At 39.1% G+C, this 24,825-nt stretch overlaps 1 protein-coding gene across 3 annotated transcripts in view; it reads right to left on the bottom strand.

The window, feature by feature from the left end:
- Window positions 1–4,654: 4,654 nt before the first annotated feature.
- The window catches only part of snrka (SNF related kinase a), a 37,951-nt gene continuing 17,780 nt past the window's right edge, over window positions 4,655–24,825 (bottom strand). For all 3 annotated transcript variants that reach the window (XM_043688703.1, XM_043688704.1, XM_043688702.1), the window contains 4 exons: window positions 17,105–17,246; window positions 14,397–14,609; window positions 12,452–12,586; window positions 4,655–7,609 (listed from right to left, as the gene is read on the bottom strand). In XM_043688703.1, coding sequence (XP_043544638.1) covers window positions 6,427–7,609; window positions 12,452–12,586; window positions 14,397–14,609; window positions 17,105–17,246 — 1,673 coding nt within the window. In that variant the 3' untranslated portion in view covers window positions 4,655–6,426. The remainder of the gene's footprint in view (window positions 7,610–12,451; window positions 12,587–14,396; window positions 14,610–17,104; window positions 17,247–24,825) is intronic.

The following is a 24,825-nucleotide window of genomic DNA, read 5'->3' as shown; positions in this document are numbered from 1 at the left end:
GGCACCTCAAACAACCTTCATTTTCCTATGATACTTTTCTGTACAACACCCGCTTCTCATCATCCAAAGACCCAAACACTAAGTGGGGGGAAAAAAAAATTCATTAACACTAATGTTGGATCATATGTGATAAATTACTCCTAATCAATCAGCCTGGATAGATAACTGACTGATGAACAGAAGATAGAAAGTCAGAATAAACGGGTTTGTTTTCTGGATGGCAAGATGTTACTAGTTGAATGTTGGCTTTTATAGCTAAGGGAGTAGAATATAAAGGTAAGGAAGTGTTGTTGCAGTTTTAGTCCCCTTATTTGAGGAAAGATGTAGTGGTATTGGAGGCATTTCAGAGGAGATTCACTAGTTCGATTGATCCCAGAGAGGATGGGTTTGTCATATAAAGAGAGATTGAAAAGATCAGGCCTATAATTTTCTGGAATTTTAGAAAAATGAGGGGAGATAAATTGAGGTATTCAAAATGATAAAAGGTGTGAATAAAATAGAGGCAGAGTGGATGCTTCATTTTGTGGGGCATTCTAAGAGGAGAGCTCATAGTCTTAGGATAATGGGAAGCAAATTTACAACAGAGTTGAGGAGAAACTACTCCCAAAGGTTGGGAGTCTGGAATTTGCTACCCCAAAATGCAATGGATGCTGGGACAGTGACTAAATTTGAGGAGGAGTTAGATCTTTAATTGCTTGAAGGGATATGGAGAGAAGGCAGAATGGGGAAAAGGGCTGATCGAATGGGAGAGGATATTCAAAAGGCTGAATGACCTGGTTCTGCTTCTATATCTTATGACCTTATCAGGCAAGTGCTTTCAAGAACAACTTTATTCCATGTGAAGAAGGCTAATAGCATGCTGGCCTTCATAACAAGAGGGATTTAGTATTGTAGCAGAGGTTCTTCTGTAGCTGTGGTCCTGGTGAGACCACAGATGGAGTACTGTGTGCAGTTCTGGTCTCCAAATTTGAGGAAAGACATTCTGGCTATTGAGGGAGTGCAGTGTAGGTTCACGAGGTCAATTCCTGGAATGCATTCAGCTGATACAGTTCCATTGAAACTGAACACAAGTTCAAGGAACAGTGACTCCTACTTTGATAAGGAAATTTACAACCTTCCAGACTCAACATAGTGTTTAAAAATCCTGGATCATAACTTACATCACCAACTTGTTTTTTCTTCCTCATTTCCTATCTTGAATTTGTATCGTTTGCACTTCTACTAGATCTTTTATTTTAAAAATTGCCATATCACTTCCTTTTGGCTTAACACCACAACTTATGTCTTATTACCAACCTCTGTCCAAGCACCACCTTTTCACATGCGGAAACCCTGCTAAGTTTTTAATCAGTTCTGATTTAACAGTTAGACTGACGACATTTATTTTCCAACTCCCTCCACAGATGCTACCAGACCTGTCAAGTATTTCCAGCATTAGAAATTAAAAGCAAATTCTTACTTTTGTATTAAAGTGAGAAGAGGCCGATGTGAATCATAAACACATTCTCCAATTGAGCAAAATGCCTGTTTCTAAGTAATTAGGACAATACAGTTTTCTGAAATACATTGAGCGCTCTGGCTGCTTTCATTGCCCCCAGATTTAGGTTAACAAGTTTATTCTTACAAACACCCACTGACTGTGTTCAAAATGGCTTTTGAAAGGAATATTTGAGCATTAAAATGGAGAGTGCATTAGATTAACAACTGTGGACAGTGTTCTGACCTGATACATCTCTTTGGCTGCATGGCAAGATGCAAACTGGAGCTACAACATGGAAACAACATGGAGGCAAGTGCTTTCAAGAACTTTATTCCATGTTAAGAAGGCTAATAGCATGCTGGCCTTCATAACAAGAGGGATTTAGTATAGTAGCAGAGGTTCGTCTGTAGCTGTACAGGGTCCTGGTGAGACCACAGATGGAGTACTGTGTGCAGTTCTGGTCTCCAAATTTGAGGAAAGACATTCCTTGCTAGAGTATACAGGGTAGGAGTAGGTCCCTTGATTTAAACACTGGTAACACCTGTACCATATGTTCATCTCATGTGCTTGATAGTTTGGCGAATCAAGGTACCCTGATCTAAAGCATGGATTATAGTGCTGCACACCCACTCAATGCTATTTACTGGCACTCCAATCAGCTCCTGAAATGTCATTTTACCAATAGTACCAAGTTTCCACAGCATAGCCCAGTTCCAAATTGCCACCCTTCCAGCCACATACAAGCTTTAGCTGGACTTGGGGTAGCTGTGGATCTTTGAGCGAATATATCTAAATGTGCCCCTTTTCAGATGAGGGGATTGATTACTTTTGATATAATAAGTGCACATTTTACTTCAACAAAGCAAGAACAAGAGGAGAATCAATAAATAGCATTGCAGTATACCATCTGACCTGAAACTATACCACCATTCTGTCAGTATCTCACAGGCTCTCCCTTACAACACTGTGGTGTTTGCTCATGACATGGACTGCAGGGTGGATCACCATTTCCTTTTAAAGGGGAATTAGAAATAGACAATAAATGCTGGTCTTAATAGTGACACACCTCTCAAGAGATTAAAGAACCATCCTGTTTTTCCTTATGCTGAAGCTAAACCACACTCTCACTAATGTTTATATTCAGAACCCCAAGCTGTGGAAATGCATGAATAATGTGCCATCTATTCAATAACCTGAATTATTTGAGATGTATAGTTGAAATGGCATCTACCATCTCCCAGTCCAGTTGTATAATTACATTGGTGTTTGACATACTGCAAATCTTTCAAAAATGTAGAGTCTGGAATCAGCCCTTAAAGTACCATCCAACTTGCATTTTTATATCACCTTTAAAATGGTAGTGTTCCAAAGTATTTTCAACAGAATGATTAAACAAAACTTATCGCTTTAATATATTCCTTGGAACAATATTAAGTTGAGAGTTATGAAAAGAGCTCCAGAGCCCTGAGGCTTTAAGAGGTGTATTTTGTCTTGATTTCTTTTGAGAGATTGAACAAGAAGCACCAAGCAGTCTGTGGTAGCACAAACAGCTTGTGAGGCCTTGGGTGTTTTTTTAAAAAAAACACTTGGAACAATAGAAGCAGCCTGGATGGGTGTGGCCAGCATTCAGACCAGGATTTCTAGGTTTTTTTAAGTTTTTAGATTTGACATAAGCTGCAGTTTTGAAGCAGCAGCTACTCACCCCTCTTCCCCCCCCTTCTCTGTTACACCTAGACGCTAGGGTTTCCTCTTCCTAATGTGGGCACTGCATACAAGAAAATCAGATTTCTGAATTTGCCTTTTGATAAAGGACGTATTTATGGGATGTTCCTAATATTGGAACAGTTAATTAGTAATAGTTACTGTATCTATTACTGTTACATTTTCCAATAATGTTATTCCAATTTCTTCTTTTATTGCATTTTAACTTTAGAGTTCAAATAAATTGTTTTGCTTAACGCAGAGTAGTTTGACCAGTCAAATTGCATCTGAAACACAGCATTTGCCTTTAAAAATAAAGGAAAGTTAGCGTCTAGGCCACCTTAAAATATTTTGAAGGAGTCTGATCTGGTCTGGTCCACAACTTCAGGAACCAGAGAGCTGGAAGCACAATGGTGAACAGATAGAAATTAGTTGCTCAAGAGGCCAGAATTTAGAACAGCACAGCCATCATTTGGCTGGGTAAGCTAAAGCATGGAAGGATTTTAAAACAATGTCTCAATTTACAAGTTTTCAAACTTATCAATCAGGAAACCAATATGAATGAGCAAGCATCTACATGGTTAGTAAATGAGTTGGAAAATAGAGAACAGAATTTCAGATAAGCTGAAATTTGCAAAAAGGCTTCAAGGCAATTTAGACAACTTCAAAGGGTGTAAAAATTTGAATGTCAAAATGTAGACTCTGTACATCATTTCTTTATTTCCAATGTCCTTGTGCACTGGTCACTGAAAGCTAGCATTCAAGTGCAAAAACAGGAAGTCAAATGGTATATTTGGTTATACAGCAAACTTGGTTTAACTGGCACCTAGTGAACCAGCACTTAAACTGGTAAAAATTATACATCTGAAATACCAGACGTTTACTGTACTATCATGATCTTGTGCTGTCTGATTAGTCAGTTGAGGGCACGAATGAGAAGACTCTCCGCCAGTACATTTTATTTAAGTAATTTATGCTGTAAATATAGTAGAACAGTGATGTGCCGAGCATTACATTTCTATTATTGTGTTTTAATATGACGTAGACCTCTAGATCAATAGGAATATTTGATCAACTGGTATAAGTATGGTCTCATGTGTGCCAGTCAGTAGAACAAATTTTGACATTTATGAATTATGATAAATGGAGCTGTTTGAGCATTTTCTGGATTGAGAAATGATCTTCAATATAATTTAAGTCAGCAGCTTAATGTATGGTGTTGTCTACAGAAAGTCAGACATTGGACTTGAGGAAAAAGAAAATCTTGAGTTTAGAAATGGGGTTTATGGCCCTTAATTGCTGGAAGGGCCTGGCTTTCTGTGCTAATGATTGTCCAGCAATCCTTAGGTCTGAATCAACACATTTATATGAATGGTAAGATTGCTGGAAGTAGCAGGACCTGATTACCAGTGTGTTCCTTTCGTCACATTTGTAACAATGCTTAGTTTGAAAGAATCACTGATTGATAATAAGTCAGCCACACTTTTTTATTCAGATGTGAATATATAAATTTGAGAACAGGTTGGAGCTTGGGATGCCATGTTTTTAGACTGTTACATTATTTGGTCCAATAACATTCATAAGTAGTGGTTACTCTTTCTGTTCTTTGCACCAAACGATGCATCACAAAATATAACACATGCACAATCAATTGGGACAACTCTAACCAGAATACATACATGTTTAACATTGGGTGTTTCCACCACATTAATCTAATCCAACTGACAGCTGTACATAGTCACTGCTATTACCCTCAGTACCATGTAAACACAAATATTTACAGTTCTTGTACAAATACACAGGGTTGGAGAGTTCTAAAAGGTGCCATCACAAGGTTATACATCATAAAGTACAAACTATTTACAATAATACATTAACTTAGCTGCAACTACACAACTGCTGTGAATTCCTTCACTATTTAAATGTTTCCACAATTAAAATCAGATTATTAAAAACTGGAATGCCAATACATATGTGAGAGTGACTAACCCACCCCAATTCCAAGGCAGTGTTTGGTTTGGAATATACTTCCATAACTAGACGACTGACTGGAAGTTCGTTTTTCCCTGCAAAGCCCACAGATCTACATTTCAGGGAAGGATTGATAAAAAAAACTAAACCCTTTCTAATTTTTTAACTCCACACTAAACCGAAAAGAAAACATTGTGTGAAATGTTTGCAAAATGTTCTAGTTACAAACAGTTTCCTATTTGGATTCAATCACTACTGACCCTCCTACGGATCACCATAAATTTTCAACTGGGGCCTTGAAATGTTGATCTGTAGACACCTAGAGATCATTTCCTTCAACAGAAAGTACGTGGACAGAATTTCAGACCTTACACTGCAACACATAAGCAGCAAGTAATTCACATTTCTTTTAAAAAAAATTACACTGACACTTGTCTTTCCAACTGATTACATCTTATTGGCCGGCAAAAAACAATACAACTTAGTTTCATATTTCCAGTCACATCACAGATTACCCCATCAAGCTGACAGAACAAGCAAATGCAAACAAACAGACTAAGAGACAAGCTAACCTGAATATAGTGCTCTCTCCATTAGAGGGGCAGCGTTGTGCCTTAAGCAGTGGCAGAATTACCTACCACCATTTACTCTGTCCATTTATAGCACCTTAAAATTCATGCTTGCTTGCCTGATCCTGAGTTTGAGTCAACACAGAACAACTTGTACTGATGTGAGCTCACTGCATACAAGTTATGACTCTTCGTGTGGCTGTTCTGTAGAGAGCTGATCATCAGCCTTGGAATATTAAAATACTTATACAGGAGCTGCAACATTTCAGTTATTGCTTTGATTCTTTTCTGTCAGATGCGATGGAGCATGCCACTTAACCGGCATTCTTTGAGCAGATGGTTTAAATAACAAGATTTGTTGGATTCTCCCTTAAGTGCTGTATTGGGAGCTACAAAGTGCTCCATTTACTTTAATTGCATTTAGTTTCATTAAACACACAAATGGGGTGATTGTAAACGCCTAAGTTTATACAGATATTAAAATTCTGCCCAGCTCATGTTTTTCTTGTTGGGAAATTAAAGTAGTAGCAAGCTGCATGCACAAAGACCATGCATTGTCAAGATATTGAACAAAAATTCAAAACAGCAATAAATAACTCTCAAAGCCCATTTAAAAGCTCAAGACTGAAAAAGGATATTTCACTGTGCTAAGTCAGTCACAAACCATAACAAGCAAGGACAACAATTAGAACAGACTCAAACTATTTAAATAACTTGACAGCAGCTGGTCTGACTGGAGGAACATAACAATCCATCCTTAGGGTTTCGCTGAATATTCACAGAAATAGTTTTCTCACAGAGAGGTAGCTGTAGAACATTGTTTTTCAAGTTCATGTTGTTCTCTTTTGACATTTCCAGCTCATTCAGCAGGTCAGCCATTTGGTTAGAATAGAACTTCCTGTTGCAGGAGGGGGAAGCTCGCTCCATAATATTGCTGGAACTGATGCACATTTTCCAGGTTGATTTCTCATGAATGCATATCGTTGAAGTTGGTTCAATGATGTACCTGCTACCATTTCCACAATGCCATTGTGAACCCAGGCAGAGACTCATCAGCTTCAGACTCTCCATCAAATCCTCTGCAGCTTTGGACTGGGATGTATATCCTTGGCTTGTACAGCTGCGAGTTGTTCCTGTGTTGTTGGTGCTCCCACTGGAGTCATTAGAAGGACTGCCCCCACCTTTGTTACCATCACTTGGGCTGCTCTTGTCAAGACTGGCATTACCATCACCTGGTTTGCCCTGTCCACTTCCATCCCCTCCACTTCCTGGAGGTCCTTCGCCGCTATCACGGCGATGCCAGGAGTAAGTGAATCCTCCATCTTTGTCTAGAAGTCTGCGGCTCTCTGAATCATCATCACTAGTTTCTGAGCTGCTGCAACTTGAACCTCGCCCTTGATTTTTCCGTTTATGATACCGTTTGTGTACAGTGCTTGGAGAAGCTATATTCATCTTTAGCCGACTGAGTTTGGGAGGTAGGTTTTCATCCATGTCGAAATCATCATCAGATTCTCCCTCCTCGAAGATCTGATTAAGCACAGGAGCACTCTTCCTGGTTGTAAGCCGGTTTGTTATAGAAGGCTTACGTCGCAAAACCACTTGAGTAGGAAGAGGAGCTGCTTTTTTGTCATCATCATCGTCCTCCTCATCCTCCTCTACTCTGAACAGACATGTCCTATTGCTTGTGCCAGTCTTTCCTGCTGACCCAACAATTGATGACTCCTCTTTCTTTACTGGCTCATTAGGTTTCATTCGGTGCCCATTAATAATAGATTCTGCAGTGCGAGCTGGTGAACAGACAACAGGAATAGACACAGGATGGATGATGGGTGATGCTGTGATGTCTTCAATATCCTTGGGCACATCAATTTTTGTAGGCCAGGACTGCCTAGATTAAAACATAAAAAGCATCATGTCATCCATTTTTTATTTCAGCTATTTAACAATAAACAAAACAACCATGCTTAATATTAAATGTTTGGGAGACCAGAGATCACAATCTATGACCATTTAAGTAATATTCTGTAATTCTGTTTTTCTCACCCCTTGAAGTTGTCTAAATTCCCTTGAAGCCTTTTTTGTTTTGCAAATTTCAGCTTATCTGACATTCAGTTCCCCATTTTTCAACTTGTTTACTAACCATATAAATGCTTGCTCATTCATATTGGTTTCTGGTTTGATAATGTTTCAATTTACAAGTTTTCAAACTTGTTTTCAAACCCCTCCATTCTCTAACCTGCTCCAGCCACAAGGTGTCTGTGCTATTCTAAAGCTTCTGATTTTTATCGATTCACTATTGACAGCTGGGCTTCAACATCTCTGGTTCCTAAGTTCTAGAACTCTCTCCCAAACTCCCACTATTTAGCTCGCTCTTTAGTATATTCTTTGGAATGGTGTTAAATTTTGGTTAATAATGCTTCTTGAAAATGCTTTAGAATGTTTTACCATTCTGTCTCCTTAGTGTTCATGTAAACTTACTGTGATGGTAATGGAGTTTCTATTAAATAATCCTCTATATATAGTGAGCAATAAAAGTAAGTTCTTTATGCTAAAGGATAAGCACTTAAATAATTCCTGAAATGCAAAACAGTATCAATTAAAGTAAATTAACTATTGTAACAAAGCTGATAAAGTGCCTTGAAAGTGCTAATCATCCCAGAGATTTATCAGAGTTTCAAGCTCAGACAATGCTAGGAAGGAGGTAGATCAAAATCATCTTAGTTCCTCAGCCTGTGTAAAACATTTGCCACTTTGCATAGTAAACATTATCTTTGGGAGGTCATAGCATTTGCTGAAGAGTGAAAGTGGCCACCATGCTCAATGATGAGAAATTTATTTAAAGTAAAGCCTAATCTCAATCTGCGTTGGTAATGAGACCAGATAAAGTCATTCAAACAAATATTGTAAAAGAATTGCTGACAAAACTACAGTCATCTGGTTGTTGCTTCAAAAAGGTGGTCAGTATACAGGTCATTTCATAAACTGACAAAGCAGATCTTTGAATTAGTGCTTTCACAATTGACAAGTAATAAACCCACCAAAGAAATCGTGAGCATGTATCTGGATAGATAAGATCACCTTTGATCACAGGCATAGTTTGGACAAGGACAACTCGTTTGTTATCGGAGAAACTGAGGCCATGATCATAACAGACCTTAGAGAATTATTACCAAGTTCAGAAAAAACAAAAAAAACTGCACCACATTCACTCAAACAGCTGTAAGGAACATAATTGTGTGATAACTAATCTTGAAGAGCTAGACAGTCAGAGGTTCAGTGAAATTACAATATGAAATGTTGGTGAATACAGTCTGCAGGATACTAAATGCACTGGCTTGAGGGAAATAGTAAATAATTTGGCAGTTCTTTGTACAGAAACCTGCGACTGTTTTGTTTCGAAGATAGATAAATGCTAATTATTTTTCCATAATTATAGAATTTATTTTTCTAAGCAAGATCTCAGTAAATGTACCATAGAAAAACAATATATGGGAGCGCAGCAAAATTCCCACCCCAAGCGTCACTAAAGCACATGGGAAAATTCAATCACCTGAGCAACCACTTGGAAAAATAGCGTCAGCCTGCAAGTGTCAGCTCTGAAGCACTGCTCCTTTAAATCAGAGGCTGATTCTATCCATGCTTTTTGTGAGAGAGAGAGAGAGAAAAAGAGGAAGCGATGGAACAGACGTGGGGCAGGTGTGTCGGTGTAGAATACCAAAATGGAGGGAGGGAAAGACCAGACCCCAAGAAAAAAAAAGGGGAGGGAACGGACCCTCAAAGAGAAAGCCCGGCAGTGAACCCTGAAAGAGAGAATGTGGGAGGAAGGAAACTGACCTCAAAAGAGAGCAGGGTGGGGACATACCGATAGGGGGACAAATCCTAAAATGGAATTTTTGATCCAGAAAGGGAAGTGGGTCCCCAACACAACAGGTTAAGAGGGAGGGAGGGAGGGAGAGTGGGAAGGAGCGATCCCAGCCAGGGAGGGGAGGGACAGCCCCAAAGGGAGGGTGGGTTCCCAACAGAGAAGGAGGGAGGGTGGTATCCCTGACAGAGAGAAAAAAAGTGAAAGAAAACTGCATGAAGGGGAAAAGAACAATGATGCATGGGGTATGGGAATGAACGAGACTGCCAAAATGTGATTCAGGAGACTAGCTGAGGTGGAAGCTGCAAAGGGGAATGGCAACAGACAGAAGGGAAAGAGGCTGTAAGTCAGAATGGGGATGGATGAGGAGGGGGGGATTGCAAGAAGAGATAGTGACGGCAGAAGAGGAATTTGTAAGTAGGTGATTGGTACGGAGGAGGCAGCAAGAAGTTGCTATGCCAGCGAGATTGAGTTTATAAACTGAATGGAGGAGGAGACTGCAAGACCCAGGTGTGACAATGAAGCTGAAAAATACAGAGGGAGAAGCTGAACACTTTCAAAACTATCAACAAAGAAATACTGAACCAACATGGCACCAGGAAAACTTGAAATGTGTTATTTGCAAATAAATGTGGAAACTCTAGTTTCAGGCTGCAAAAATAGCAGGAAACAAATGGCAGGGAGAGCAGGAGACAATAATCTAGATACTACTACAATTTTTATGTTTTTGTGATCATTCATAAGATTTGAGCTTTATTACCAAGGCTATCAAGGCTTTATAACTGATACACACTGCTGTCCATCAAATGGAATTGTGAATACTCACGCATGCTCCAATATCTCATTGGAACAATCACAATAACCAGCCTCAGTTTCAGAGGCCTGCTAATGTAATTCTGGAGATGTCATGCATCCTGTGTAGCACACAGGTTTACATAGCTTTTGTTGTGGCTGAGTACACCACTATCCACAGAAACACATACCTGAAGCCAACCTGAATGTCTGTTGTCCAAACTCTGATTTGAGTCAGACAAATATGAACTAGTTCTTCCAGCCTTAAATCAGTACAACAATAAACTAATACCCCACATGTCTTTTCACGTCTGCAAAATAAAATATGTTCTGGTTTTTTTTAAGCATTACTTGAGATAGGTACTGCCCAGAATTCTGGAAGGACTGGTAACTATACATTAATTCCTGAGAATAAAGACAGGGCTGGAGTTTAAGCTCATATGAAAGATCATTGCATTCACTTAGTACAGCACGATAATCTTACTTTATATTGCATACACAAATCTTGTGTGGGAACAGTGACCATTTTGGAGGCAAGACAGGCATCCTTGATCCAAAAAGAAATGACCAATTTGCTCTCAGTCCACAAATAAACCATGCCAAAAATCTTAATATTTATCCCTCAAGCACTATATATTCAAAATTTATCTAATTCCAACGAGCTTTAAGTAAATTTAATTAAAGCAAGGAATTTAGAATTGTAGGAGAAAATGAGGACCACAGATGGAGATCAGAACCAAAAAGTGTGGCACTGGAAAAACACAGCAAGTCAGGCAGCATCTGAGGAGCAGGAGAATCGACGTTTTGAGCATTAGCCCTTCATTAGGAAGGATTTAGAATTATACTCTAGTTATTTCTGCAAATCTTTTATCTCAGATATCTGTATTTGTAGGAAAATGAATTAGCAGAGCAGTTCACTCAAAACTCTAAAAGCAGAGAGATAAACACTCGAGAAAATAATTCCTCAGGTGAAAAACAATTACTCAAAACTTCCCTCCCCAGTGAATCTAGTGACCCCAACAGAAAATTGTCTTTAGTTCTTACAAATAAACTGTTTACACTAAATTAAACTTGGAAACAGCTGTTCTGAACACTTCAGTGCAATCTCTGGGTCCCCTAAAATCAAATGTATCAGGAATAAAGGGCACCTATTGTCCATCTTACCAGGCCCAGGATTTGCAATAACTCCTTAAGGACAGTCTACCAAGCGGATATATACCTTGAGAACGGTCAGTGTGGGCAATTTGATCAGGACTGGCAACACCCTCAAAAGATGAAGGTAAGGGCTGCTGATGCCGGAAATTAGAGTTAAGATTAGTGGTGATGAAAAAAACAGGTCAGGCAGCGCCACACTCTCAACACCCTCAAAAGGGCACTCGTAGTGCACATACCACAGAGCAGTGAGTGTATTTAGCCAAAGGTTTAACATTGCAAAACCCAAAAGAATAATCTGTAGAATACTTTGCTCATCACATGCATATTTCTATTAAATACCTCCGTGAAACACACCAGATTAAAATTGTAAAGGTGAAGTCATCATATTCCAATTTGAACATTGGGCTGCTCTCTCATTAAAAAAGAGAGAGACTGGTGGCGGTTTAACGTGAGGAATACCATGCCTCAGGCAAGGGGAGAGGAAGAAGAGGAAGGCCCTTCATGGTAACCTCAGCCAATGCTGCAATTGAATCCACAAATCATTCTACATCAAAACCTGACAACTGAACAAACCAATCCTGCAGCATGTAGATAACTGTCACAATACGGTAGCCATTCTTATCCAAGTATGGATGAGATATGGACAATAGCATCACAGGATTTGGGAGAGTAAGTACGAGAACGTTTGCGAAAGTGAGGCTGCAATAATGTGTGTGTGTGTTTATGGTGGATAGCTTCATGCTAACAAACTAAGTGTAACATTATTTCCAGGTTGCAGGAGGCAATGTCAGATCCAGCATAATGAGCAATGCATCTACATAGTGAATCCAAAAACTAAAGAATATTACTATTGAAAGATGTGCTCTGTATTTCTAGAAAATCCATGTTAACCATCAAACTACAGCCTCCGTTTGTCCTTACCTGAACTGAGCTTTGATATGGCTTGGACTAGGAGATCGGTTCCGGACTTCTTTTTCTTGTTTTTCCTTTAAGATCCTCTCAGCCAGCAAAAAATAAGTGGCAGTGATGTGATTGTACTTGTTACTTTCCAAGGCCCTTAAAACAAAAGTCAGCAGCAAAATCTCCCATTAGCAGCCATTTAGAAATCTATGATTTATATCAATCTATTTGTTAGAAACATTCTTTGGGACAGGTCTAAAATAAGCTACATTAACGATATGCTGACAACCACCTATTAACTTTTATCATATTTGCAATCAAAATAGGAGCAGTAACCAGATAATAAGGCACCATTATGCTCAAATTAAATTGCATAAATCTTGAATTGACAATCACATCCATATCCAATAAACTGAGTGGAACTGTAGTCCATTTTGCACTGACCTCATGCTATTGTGAAGTAAACTTTCTACCACAACCAAGATTTTTAAATGGCTTTTCACTGGAACGAGGCAGAATGTTTACTCTATGTTTTTGTAAAATTCATCAAGAATAGGTGTTCCTTACACTAATACATCTCCCACCAAGTTTCACACAGTCAGACAATAAGGACTATGAAGCTACATCCTGTAAAGTAATTCCACCATACTGGAGTGCCCTTAAGGCCGCATATCCCAAATGTTTTTAATTAAAAATATTAAAATTAAGGGTAAATCATAATTTAAATCAATTTGATTGAAAAAGCTGGAAGAGTTCTGTTCCAGCAGGCAGTTAAAGTGCTCAGCTTTAAGGCACGCAGTCTTATCTCTTTTCTGATAATTGCGCTACATCTGTAACAAAATGTGACATGTTTAATAAAACGAAGAAAATGTGAACTCTGGTAATGATTTTGTACAGCACTTATATCTAGCCACATTCATTTATTTTCTAGATATTATGTTTTGTTACAAATGTCAAGTAACTTTAAAATACTGTTTCTAGGCTGCATCCTTAACTTTCACAAGCACATTCCAAAGATTCCCGATTAAATAGTTCATTGCTGGATTCTCCATAATTGTGACTTCAGCCTACAAGGGACAGCTGCACCATAGCAGACTAATGCTACAGAGCACTATGTAATACAACACCTACTGTAGTCAACCTGCTAGAAACCAGACATTTGTTCCCTATTTATTTTCTTGCGACCACTGCATCTAACATAAAACCTGCACTTAATGTTTGGTAATTTGGAGAACAAACAGATATTTCAACAAACATCTTCCATATTAGACGTATTAGGCAAGCCACATTTTTAGAACAATGCAGAGAACAAATCAGCAAAGCAAATCTTCCATGCTGATGGAAAATAACATCACAACTGTAGATGTAAAAGATTACCATTTTGGAAAGTTAGTGAAGATTATATTTTTATGACTCAGTACTAAAGAAGAGCATTATCTGTTTATTCCTTTGCAGTTCTGAATGCATGCACGAAAATCTAACAGCCAAAATCCACAGAGGCACAATTTCAAATTTTCTCTCTCAATTTGTATTTCAAAGAATATTCTATTTTACTATTTTGCATATATTTGCTGCAACTGCCATCAAGCCATTTAATTTAAGACTTATTAAACAGATGGTTTACAGAAAAAAAACTCAACAGTGTTAAAGATGTGCAGGTTAGGTGAATTGGCCACGCTTAATTGCCTATAGTGTTCAGGTATGTGTAGGCTAGGTCCATTAGTTGGGGTAAATGTTGAGTAATAAGGTTAGGGGAATGGGTCTGGGTGGGTTACTCTTCAGAGAGTCGTTGTGGACTTGTTGGGTCGAAGGGCTGTTTCCAAACGGTAAGGATTCTATGAAACGCATCAACGCCAGAAATTAAAGAGCACATACATTTTAAACAATATGTCTATAATATCTTCCAGAAAACAATGCCGATATCGATACGGTCTTGTGCTTTGCCCACCAGGCTCTCTTAACTTACTCAACAATGGTTTCTCGGTCTGCTATTTCACCAAGCACCATGCGTTGGATAATGCCATTGTGCTCCTCCTCAGAGAGATTCTTGTAAGAGACAAGAGGGATGTTGCACTTTGTTGCAGGCGAGGGATCAATACCTCGAAGCCAGGGGTGGTCCTCTATCTCTTCCAACGAAGCTCTTCTCTTAGGATCCCTCTGCAGCATTCGATTAATGAGACTGTTGAAAAGTCATATAAAAGTAAATATTCGTGAATATTGCCTTCTAGGTCTTGTATAAGGGAACGTAATACCCAAACATTAAGCAGAACTGTAGCTGAGCTTGAAAATGGATGTAAATCTGAGGATTGCTCAGTAAAACCCTCTCTATGGATTTAAGATCTAGAAGATAAAACATACTGACTAGGTTTGGTCTAACTTAAAGGGAAGTGGAATAAGGAAGTAACAATTACTAAAAAGTAAGTGTGATAAGTCTAGGCCTTTTAAAATGGTAAATTTAATGTTTTCTGTTATTCAGCTTAACAGGAATATAATGAACAGGTAATATTAGTCTTTTTGACCAAATAAAACAGATATTTGCCTCCTCCACAAAAAAAAATTAGGATGCCAACTAGGACTAAACATCAGATAACAACATGATACTATTTCATTTTTGGAGTTAGAAGTATTTCATGTATATTTTAAAATATTTTAATGGAAGACACACCTCAAGCTCTACTAAAGTCCAACAATGTTGTGTTGCAACTTATTTTTTTTTTTAAAATGTGGAGTACAGGTGAAAAACTGGCGCAATAAACGCATCAGTGCAGTCATAAATTTTACTCATTTTCAAAATCTCTTGGAAAAGTAAAAATAATCCCCATTTACTCCTTTACCAACTTAAACCCTCAAAATGTATTTAATGTTACATGTGATCCTTTTCTTTAAATTAAAGCTTTATTGTTTCATTTAATGTTTTTACTTTCCGTTTGCTCCTCTCCTAATGTGGATGGCAGACGGTTCAAATTGAAATTCAAACATTGTGCTCACCACTGATAAATGAGCACCTTACTTGAGCCGAATCATTTTAAGTTTCTCTCAGTAGTGCCTGCAATCAAGCAAAAAGGGAAGCAGCAAAAGCAGTGAACCATGCATACAAATTGTTTTTAAAATTCACTCGTGGGCACGACTGGCTGGCCAACATTTATTGCCTGACCCTAGTTGCCCTTGAGAAGATGGTGGTGAGTTCCCTTCTTGAACTGCTGCAGTCCAAGTGTACATTTACCCACAATTCCCTTAACAGAGGCAATTCTAGGATTGTGACCCAACAACACTGAATATATTTCCAAGTCAGAATAATGAGTAACTCGGCAGGGAACTCTCAGGTGAGGGTGTTGCCACCCTTGTCCTTTAGATGGAAGCGGTCGTAGGTTTGGAAGGTGCTATTTAAGGACCTTTGGTGAATTTCTATCATGCACCTTGTAGATAGCACATACTGCTGCTACTGAGCATTGGTGGTGGTGCAGGGAGTGGGTGTTTGTGGATGTTGTGCCAATCAAGCGGGCTGCTTTGCCCCGAGGTCAAGCTTCTTGAGTATTATTGAAGCTGCATTCCTCCAGGCAAGTGGGGAATATTCCATCACACTCGACCTATGCCTTATAGATGGTGGACAGACTCAGGGGAACCTGAATGTAGGTTTGCTCGCTGAGCTGGAAGGTTTGTTTTCAGACGTTTCATCACAATACTAGGTAACATCTTCAGGCTCACTGAAGATATTACCTAGTATAGTGACAAAACATCTGAAAATGAATCTTCCAGCTCAGCGAGCAAACCTACATCCCGAAACTCAACAGGAGCTACAAATCTTCTCCAACCTCGTTAAGACTTTGGGGAACTCACAACACAAGTTACTCGTCACAGTATTCCCAGCATCTGATCTGTTCTTGTAGCCACTGTGTTCATGTGGTGAATCAATTAAGTTTCTGGTCAATGGTAACCCCAAGAATAGTGAGGGTATTCAGTGGGGTAGTGGTGAGATTGTCACTATTAGAAATGGTCATTGGCACCACAGAAATGCCAGGCAAATATTACTTTCCACTTGTCAGCCCAAGCCTGGATATTGTCCAGAACTTGTTACATTTGAAGATGGACTGCTTTAGTATCTGAGGATTTGCGATTGGTGCTGAATATTGCACAATCGGCAAACATTCCTACTTCTGACCTTATTATGGAGAGAAGGTCACTGATGTAGCAGCTGAAGATGGTTGGGCTTAGGGTACTACCCTGAGAAACTCCTACAGAGATATCCTGGAGCCAAAATGACTGACCAACAACCACAACCAAATGTATGACTAATAGCTCACATTTTCATTCCAAAGATAATCAAAATTAATCTTCAGTTCAAACTTGGAATGTCTGCCCACTTTAGATATTAGAAGCTTACAAATGTGATATAAAAATGGACAGATTTGTCTAGACTTGCCTATAAATCCAAGATTCTATGCAGCAGTAGGATATCAAGAGATATTATGAATTGTGTCCAGTTGGCACAATAGCCTTATTTTGTGGAAATGCCAAACTTGGAAATTCATACATTATACTTCGATGTAAAATGCAGCTGTTATAAATGCACAATGATGTTATTAAATTCTTTTACATCACTTAGAAATATCAAAAACTGCAGAAACAACAAATATGAAAACAAAGCCCTGATTAAAAAATGCTAGTTCCACTTACTCCTTGCATTCTTTGGATATATGGGATGGTACTGTATATTTGCAGTCCATAATCATGGTAAGTGTCTCACTGTCATTTGCCTCTTGAAATGGAGGTTGGCCACATACCAACATGAAAAGTATAACTCCCAGGCTCCAGATATCTGAAAAGAGAGAGATGGGGATGGATGCAGAAACTATTAAAACAGAATAATCAAGTTGTTACAATTTGGAGGTGGCAGTGTTGGACTGGAGTGTTAAAAATCACAACACCAGGTTATAGTCCAACAGATTTATTTGGAAGCACTAGCTTTGAGCACTGCACTTTCATCAGGTGGTTGTGGAGTATAAGATTGCAAGACTCGGAATTTAGAGCAAACGTTTACAGTGTAATGCAACTGAAATTATACAGTAGCGCCTCGACATACGAATGACCCCGTTCACGAACAAATCGGTTTACAAACAGCATTGTACATAAAATTTTCCTTCAACATACATACAAAATTCAACATACGAATGAAGCCACGAGCAGTTTGTCTTTGCAGCGTGCGCAATTAGTCTTTGGAGCGTGCGCAATTAGTCTTTGGCGCATGCGCTGTGAACGCTATCCGAACAATGGGAAAAATTGATTCAGTTTGTGAACTTTTTGGTTCGCGAACTGGGTCCTGGAACGGATTAAGTTCGTAAATCGAGGCGCTATTGTACATTGAAAAAGACCTTGTTTGTTAAGTCTCCTATCTTTTAGGCCCTTCACACCTTCAATGCATTATCTGAGACAACATGGCACCTCTATTGTTAAAGTTCACTTGCGAATGTAACTTTTTAAAAAAACGTTTGAGGTTTACATATGAAAGAACTGAAACCAACATGGTAATTCTAAATGTCCAGATTACAGAGGAAGTGCTGGATGTCTTGAAACAGTTAAAAGTGGATAAATCCCCAGGACCTGATCAGGTGAACCCGAGAGCTCTGTGGGAAGCTAGAGAAGTGATTGCTGGGCCTCTTGCTGAGATATTTGTCTCATCGATAGTCACAGGTGAGGTGCTGGAAGACTGAAGGTTGGCAAACGTGGTGCCACTGTTTAAGAAAAAAGTGGCAAGGACAAGCCACGGAACAATAGACCGGTGAGCCTGACCTCAGTGGTGGGCAAGTTGTTGGAGGGAATCCGGAGGGACAGGATGTACATGTATTTGGAAAGGCAAGGATTCATTAGGGATAGTCAACATGGCTTCGTGCGTGTGAAATCATGTCTCACAAACTTGATTGAGTTTTTTGAAGAAGTAACAAAGAGGATTGATGAGGGCAGAGCAGTAGATGTGATCTATATGGACTTCAGTAAGGCGTTCAACAAGGTTTCCCATGGGAGACTGGTTAACAAGGTTAAGGTCTCATGGAATACAGGGAGAACTAGCCATTTGGATACAGAACTGGCTCAAAGGTAGAAGACCTTTATAAATGCACAATGCTGTTATTAAATTCTTTTACATCACTTAGAAATATCAAAAACTGCAGATGGTGGTGGAGGGTTGTTTTTCAGACTGGAGGCCTGTGAACAGTGGAGTGCCACAAGGATTGGTGCTGGGCCCTCTATTTTTTGCCATTTACATAAATGATTTGGATACGAGCATAAGAGGTACAGTTTGTAAGTTTGCAGATGACACCAAAATTGGAGGTGTAGTGGACAACGAAGAGGGTTACCTCAGATTACAACAGGATCTGGACCAGATGGGCCAATGGGCTGAGAAGTGGCAGATGGAGTTTAATTCAGATAAATGAGAGGTGCTGCATTTTGGGAAAGCAAATATTAGCAGGACTTATACACTTAATGGTAAAGTCCTAGGGAGTGTTGCTGAACAAAGAGACCTTGGAGTGCAGGTTCATAGTTCCTTGAAAGTGAAGTCGCAGGTAGGTAGGATAGTGAAGGCGGCATTTGGTATGCTTTCCATTATTGGTCTGAGTATTGAATTCAGGAGTTGGGAGATCATGTTGCGGCTGTACAGGACATTGGTTAGGCCACTGTTGGAATATTGCATGCAATTCTGGTCTGCTTCCTCTCAGAAAGATTTTGTGAAACTTGAAAGGGTTCAGAAAAGATTTACAAGGACATTGCCAGGGTTGGAGGTTCTGAGCTACAGGGAGAGGCTGAACAGGCTGGAGTATCATAGGCTGAAGGGTGACCTTATAGGGGTTTACAAAATTATGAGGGGCATGGATAGGGTAAATAGACAAAGTCTTTTCCCTGGGGTCGGGGTGTCCCGAACGAGAGGGAATAGGTTTAGGGTGAGAGGGGGAAGATATGAGAGAGACCTAAGGGGCAACTTTTTCACGCAGAGGGTGGTACGTGTACGGAATGAGCTGCCAGAGGATGTGATGGAGGCTGGTACAATTGCAACATTTAAGAGGCATTTGGATGGGTACATGAATAGGAAGGGTTTGGAAGGATTTGGAAGGATATGGGCTGGGTGCTGGCAAGTGGGACTAGATTGGGATGGAATATCTGGTCGGCATGGACGGGTTGGACCGAAGGGTCTGTTTCCATGCTGTACATCTCTATGACTCTATAACTCTGGGATGTTGCAAAGACAAAGCCCTTCATAAATGAAGGCTGTTATTTAACAAACCCATTGCAACAATATTAACGCGATCCACCCAGCAGGAAGCTGTGATCATATCAGCTTTCCATTTTACATCTCTGCCGACCATCACTCCATCCCTCAGTACAATTATTTCCTATTGACTTCATTGCAAAGCAAAACCTACCAGATATAAAGCTCAAAAACATAGTGCAGGGCATTTAGCGCATTAAGCCTTCTCTCTCACTCAGTACAATCATGTCAATCTTCCATCTCAAAATCCTCTCCTTTAACTATCTCCATACCTCTCAGTTCCCTGAGAGTCAAGTACTCCATTGCAGGGCTTGCCAAAGTGGAAGTCTGGACATGAAATTTTACAATTGCTTAGCTCTGAGGGAACAACAGCCACCACTGCTCTCTGACCCAGCCATCACAATTGTGCTCCCTTTAATAGGCTGCTGCTCTTGTAATTCTCACTAAGATGCCATGGCAATTTTCAAACCTCAAAATGGTGCTTGGGAAGCAATCAACTGGACATCTGTGTTTAGAGTTCGAGTTAGGGTTAGGGTTAGGAAATTCCAAAAATTCGTTAACACTAAAATGAAGAGTTTTCTCCTCATCTCATCTTAATTCCATGTTGAATTTATCAGCCATTTCAAAATCAAATGCAGTGGGAGCAAAAAAGCAAAAGAACTACAGATGCTGAAAATCAGAAATAAAATCAGAAATTGCTGGAAAAGCTCAGCATGGATGGTAGCATCTATGGAGAGTAGCATCTATGGAGAGTTAATGTTTTAGGCCTAGTCAACCTTCTTCAGAACTGAAGTGGAAGCAAGTCATCCTTTGTCCTGAGGACAGCTGTAATTCTCATTCCTTCCAAAACATTATGCAACTTTGGCAGACTATAACATTTATCACAGTCCAGTGTTTGAAACAGCAGTCCTCTCAAGGAGATGCAAACCATTCATGGAATAGTCAAAAAGTAAATAGGTTCTCCTTGGTGCACTTGCCAATATCATCGCCCTGAATTGAAACTGATATTTGTAGAATCTATGTGCGAATTGGTTGCCACATTTTCATACATAACCACAGCAACTACATTTCAAAAAAGGTATCTCAGTGACTGCAAAACTTTGAGAAACCCTGAGGCATTATAAAAACGCAAGTTTTCAGCTCATTTTTTTCAGCAGATTATGAAAAAAATAACAATAAGGATTGGAACATAGTATAGAGTAAAACTAATAAAGACATTTTATTAGGTTTGAATTCTAATTCAGATGTGTTAATGCCAAATCTAAAACACTCAGGTTTAAAAACTGAAAATGCAGGAATTACACAAGCCTATTAGCAGCTGCAAATGAAGAGAAACAGGTTAATACTTCTAGCACATATCCATTTTCAGACCGTAATCCTATAATAGGACTAAACAAAGATGGAGGGTTTTAAAAAAATAGTTGGAGAGTTATGTTAATTGTTAACTGGTTAATCAGTTTAGCAGCCTGAATTTTCTATTTTAATGTGAAACGACACGACCAGCTCTCCTTAGTTGCCACACACGCAGACAACAAGCAACATGAATTCGACTGGGACAACACTGCTATCATAGGGCAAGCCAGACAGAGAACAGCCAGGGAATTCCTAGAGGCATGGCATTCATCCACAAACTCCATCAACAAACACATCGACCTGGACCCAATATACCAACCACTACAGCGGACAGCTGAAACTGACAACCGGAAGCGGCAGGGACAGACCACTATAAACACCGGAGGAAACATCAAAGAAGCACTTCGCAGGAGGCTCCCAAGCACTGATGATGTCGCCTAGCCAGGGGATGAAATGTTTGCAACAAAAACTTTCGGCTCGGCGAACAGAACCACAACAACGAGGACCCGAGCTACAAATCTTCGCACAAACTTTAATAGAACAATGTTTAGTAACATAAACATTATTGCAATCTGGACAGTGGAAAGGCTTTTAAAAGCCTAGCAGGTAGGAAAGGTAGATGAAAGGTTAAAGAAGTCAAAATGGAAAGAAATTTGGTAGAAATCTTTTATTTCATGGCTCTGAGATACAAGCATAGATTATGTATTTAAATAATCCGATTTGCTTGTGTGGAAGCTGAGACTGCAGCGTTCCCAGATAAAGTCAAGAAGCAGTCTTTATAACATAATAAAAAAAACCTCTACAGTGGAGGAACACTACATAGCCATCACAGTATAATTCAATCCTTATTCCCTTTATCACAGGTGCTTTCGCTTGACTGCTACAATGTCCTCCTTACAATCAAGATATTGGAACTGGCATAATTTTCAATTATCCAAGCATTCATGGTCTTTTCCAATTTGGAGAGGAATTAAATATTTCAAAATCTTTATTTGGGCAAAAAGATAGTTTGTTGGGATTTTCCCTTTTTTCCCCCTTTGGAACTATCTTTGACAATAAAATAAAGAAAGAAGATGAATAAAAGATTCAGTTATAAAAGTTATATGTTTGTACAAGTCCTTTTCCTATAATGCTTATTTCGTCAACAGGATTTGGCTATTATGCGAATCCATCACCGGTTACCTCAAGTCCATGCCAGGTGTTTACTTCAGGTCAAGCAAAAGAGGTTGGATGACTGGGCAAATTTTTTCTATTGTTGATGTTTGAGGATGTATTTGGAACTTACTGCAGGAGAAAATATTCAGATTTCAAGATTCTCCTCAATCTGGACAATTCACCAAGCCATCCTCCCACCACTGGTGAGCTTTCTGAAAACACCAAAGTGCTATTTCTACCTCCAAACAACCTCTCATTCAATCCATGTACCAGGGTACAATAGCAGCTTTTAAAGTTTATTATTTACAGTGCACATTTTAGCAGTTCATTGCAGCTTCTGAGTGGGATAATTCCAGACAATGTTCTTCAATTTTGGAAGAGCTGACATAATTGTGGGGGTCTGGGGTGATGTCAGTAAGGACTGCTTGCATGCAATTTTGCTGAAGCCTCACCCAGATTTTCTTCATGATTTTAAAGGCATTGAACAGTCAGAGGTGCTTCCAGCAATCAAAGAACAATGTCTTGCTCTTGCAAAGCAAGTTGGATTTGAAAAAGTGGAGACTGATCTATAACAACTTTCCACTTCTTTTGTCTTCTATCCTGAGGGAAGTTGAGAAGCAGTCGCAGCTCTTAGAAGAAAATGACTACAATGCAGAACGCAGCAGAATAGCAGATTGTGGCATAAAGTCTTATCTGACACCCTAAGAACAGCTTCTTCATGGAAGAAGAAAGATGGCAAAACAGCAAAAACTAGATTTTTTAAGCCAACCCCCAAGAAACAGTCGGAGGTCAATGAACCATAGCCACCCACTTCTGATTAAATATTTTCTTTCATCGTAAGCCTGCACCTGAAAGTAATGATGATGCTGATGATGACCCACAGCCCGTCTTAACACAGTATTGTAACTCAGCAAACTCAAACTCCTTAAAAGTTTTAAAATGCATTGTATTAGTTCATTAAAGTATGATTTTAACATTTACTTAAGACTGTGCTATCATTTGTGTTAGGCTAACTAATATTTTTGTTTTAATTTTTAAATGGAATTTTTGGTGATTCACCCCTAACCCTGTTTTTCCTATAGACCCCATTATTTCCATTGCACGATTTTCTGTCACATGAGATCGCACGAGAACGTATTATAGCAGAACAGACTGTATTAAGGAAAATCAAGTAGGTTTAAGGACGTCTTATACTGCTGAAACCTTTGCAACATACACTCAAAATAACTCAAAAGGGATTTGCATAGAGGTTTCACTATTCCCACAGGCTACACTTTCAGAAATCCACATGCTCAGAAACACCTCTTTCCTCCTGGAGTAATCTAGGTTATTTACAAGGTGGGAGTAATCTTGCAATTTGCTTTGGAGAATAGCACCGTAACTGAACAACATTAACATTTTACACTCCTTAAAGTCAAAAATGAATCCCACAAAATGCAAAAAAAGTAGACACTAGGTTTTTTGTTGGACAAAAAAATCATTCACCAGTTTTGAGGAAGAGTCAGTTGACCTGAAACATTAACTGATTTCTTTCCACAAATGCTGCCACACCTGCTGACCATTCCCAACAATTTTTGTTTCATTAACTGGATATGCATATTGCTGACAAAAATCAGAATTTATTACCCGTCCTTACACAACCAAGTGGCTTGCAGGGTATATTTGTAGGTCAGTTAAGAGTCAGCCACATCGCTGTGGGTTTGCAGTCACATATAGGCAAGACCAGGTTTAATGACAGCAGACTTTTTATAATTCCAAATGAATAGAACTTAAATGTTGCAGTTGACATGATAAGATTTGAATTTATATCAGATCATTATTGGTTCATTATTTTGACACCATTCTCCTTGACACAAAGATGTCAAGCAACTGATGTGCTTTAAGTTAGACATTCTGCCCTAGCGCTCCTTCAAAACTTTCTTTATCCATTTCCTTTGAAACCCAAAATGGATTGTTTCCTATATTTTCCAAAATACAAATACTCCTTTTAAAGGGCAGTATGATAAATTAACCATTACACTTAAAGTGACAGGAATACAAACATCAGCATTTCTGATATCTAAATATTAATCTTACTTCTTTGTCTTCATAATTACATATACACACTCCTCCATCTCATATCTATGGTAGGTGTGGCCAAACAGGCCAAGCCTTGAGGCCTCATCCATGCTGCGGTAAAACTGTACATTGGTAAAAATCTGACTCGACACTGTCTACGCCCTTTCCCCTCTCACTGAGGGGTCACAAAAGTTTGGGGTAGGAGAAAGAGGATAGACAGAGACAGAACAGCAACAGAGTGAGCGAGAGAGGAATTTCACTTCTGTTAGAACTGACTTAAAACTGCTTAACGTTGACAACTGTTTAAGCTAGTCACTAATGCATCTGACATTTTTAAAAAAAAGAGCATTGTATACCAAAATGAGAAATCAATTAATTTTTCCACATGGTCATTGGCTTCAGAATGTAGGATAACTAGTTATGTTGGTCATATTCAATTTGCTTTCCTTCAAGCATATAGTCAGAAACATCCATAGCATTTTAACAAGTTTGAACAGTCTTCCAGCCAAGAACTTACTCACACTTATTGTAGTTAACACACCAAAAGAAACATACCTATGCAACATTCCAA

Source organism: Chiloscyllium plagiosum, chromosome 4 (genome assembly GCF_004010195.1).
Source record: "Chiloscyllium plagiosum isolate BGI_BamShark_2017 chromosome 4, ASM401019v2, whole genome shotgun sequence".
NCBI lineage: Eukaryota > Metazoa > Chordata > Chondrichthyes > Orectolobiformes > Hemiscylliidae > Chiloscyllium > Chiloscyllium plagiosum.
This window is presented reverse-complemented; position numbering and strand designations above follow the sequence as displayed.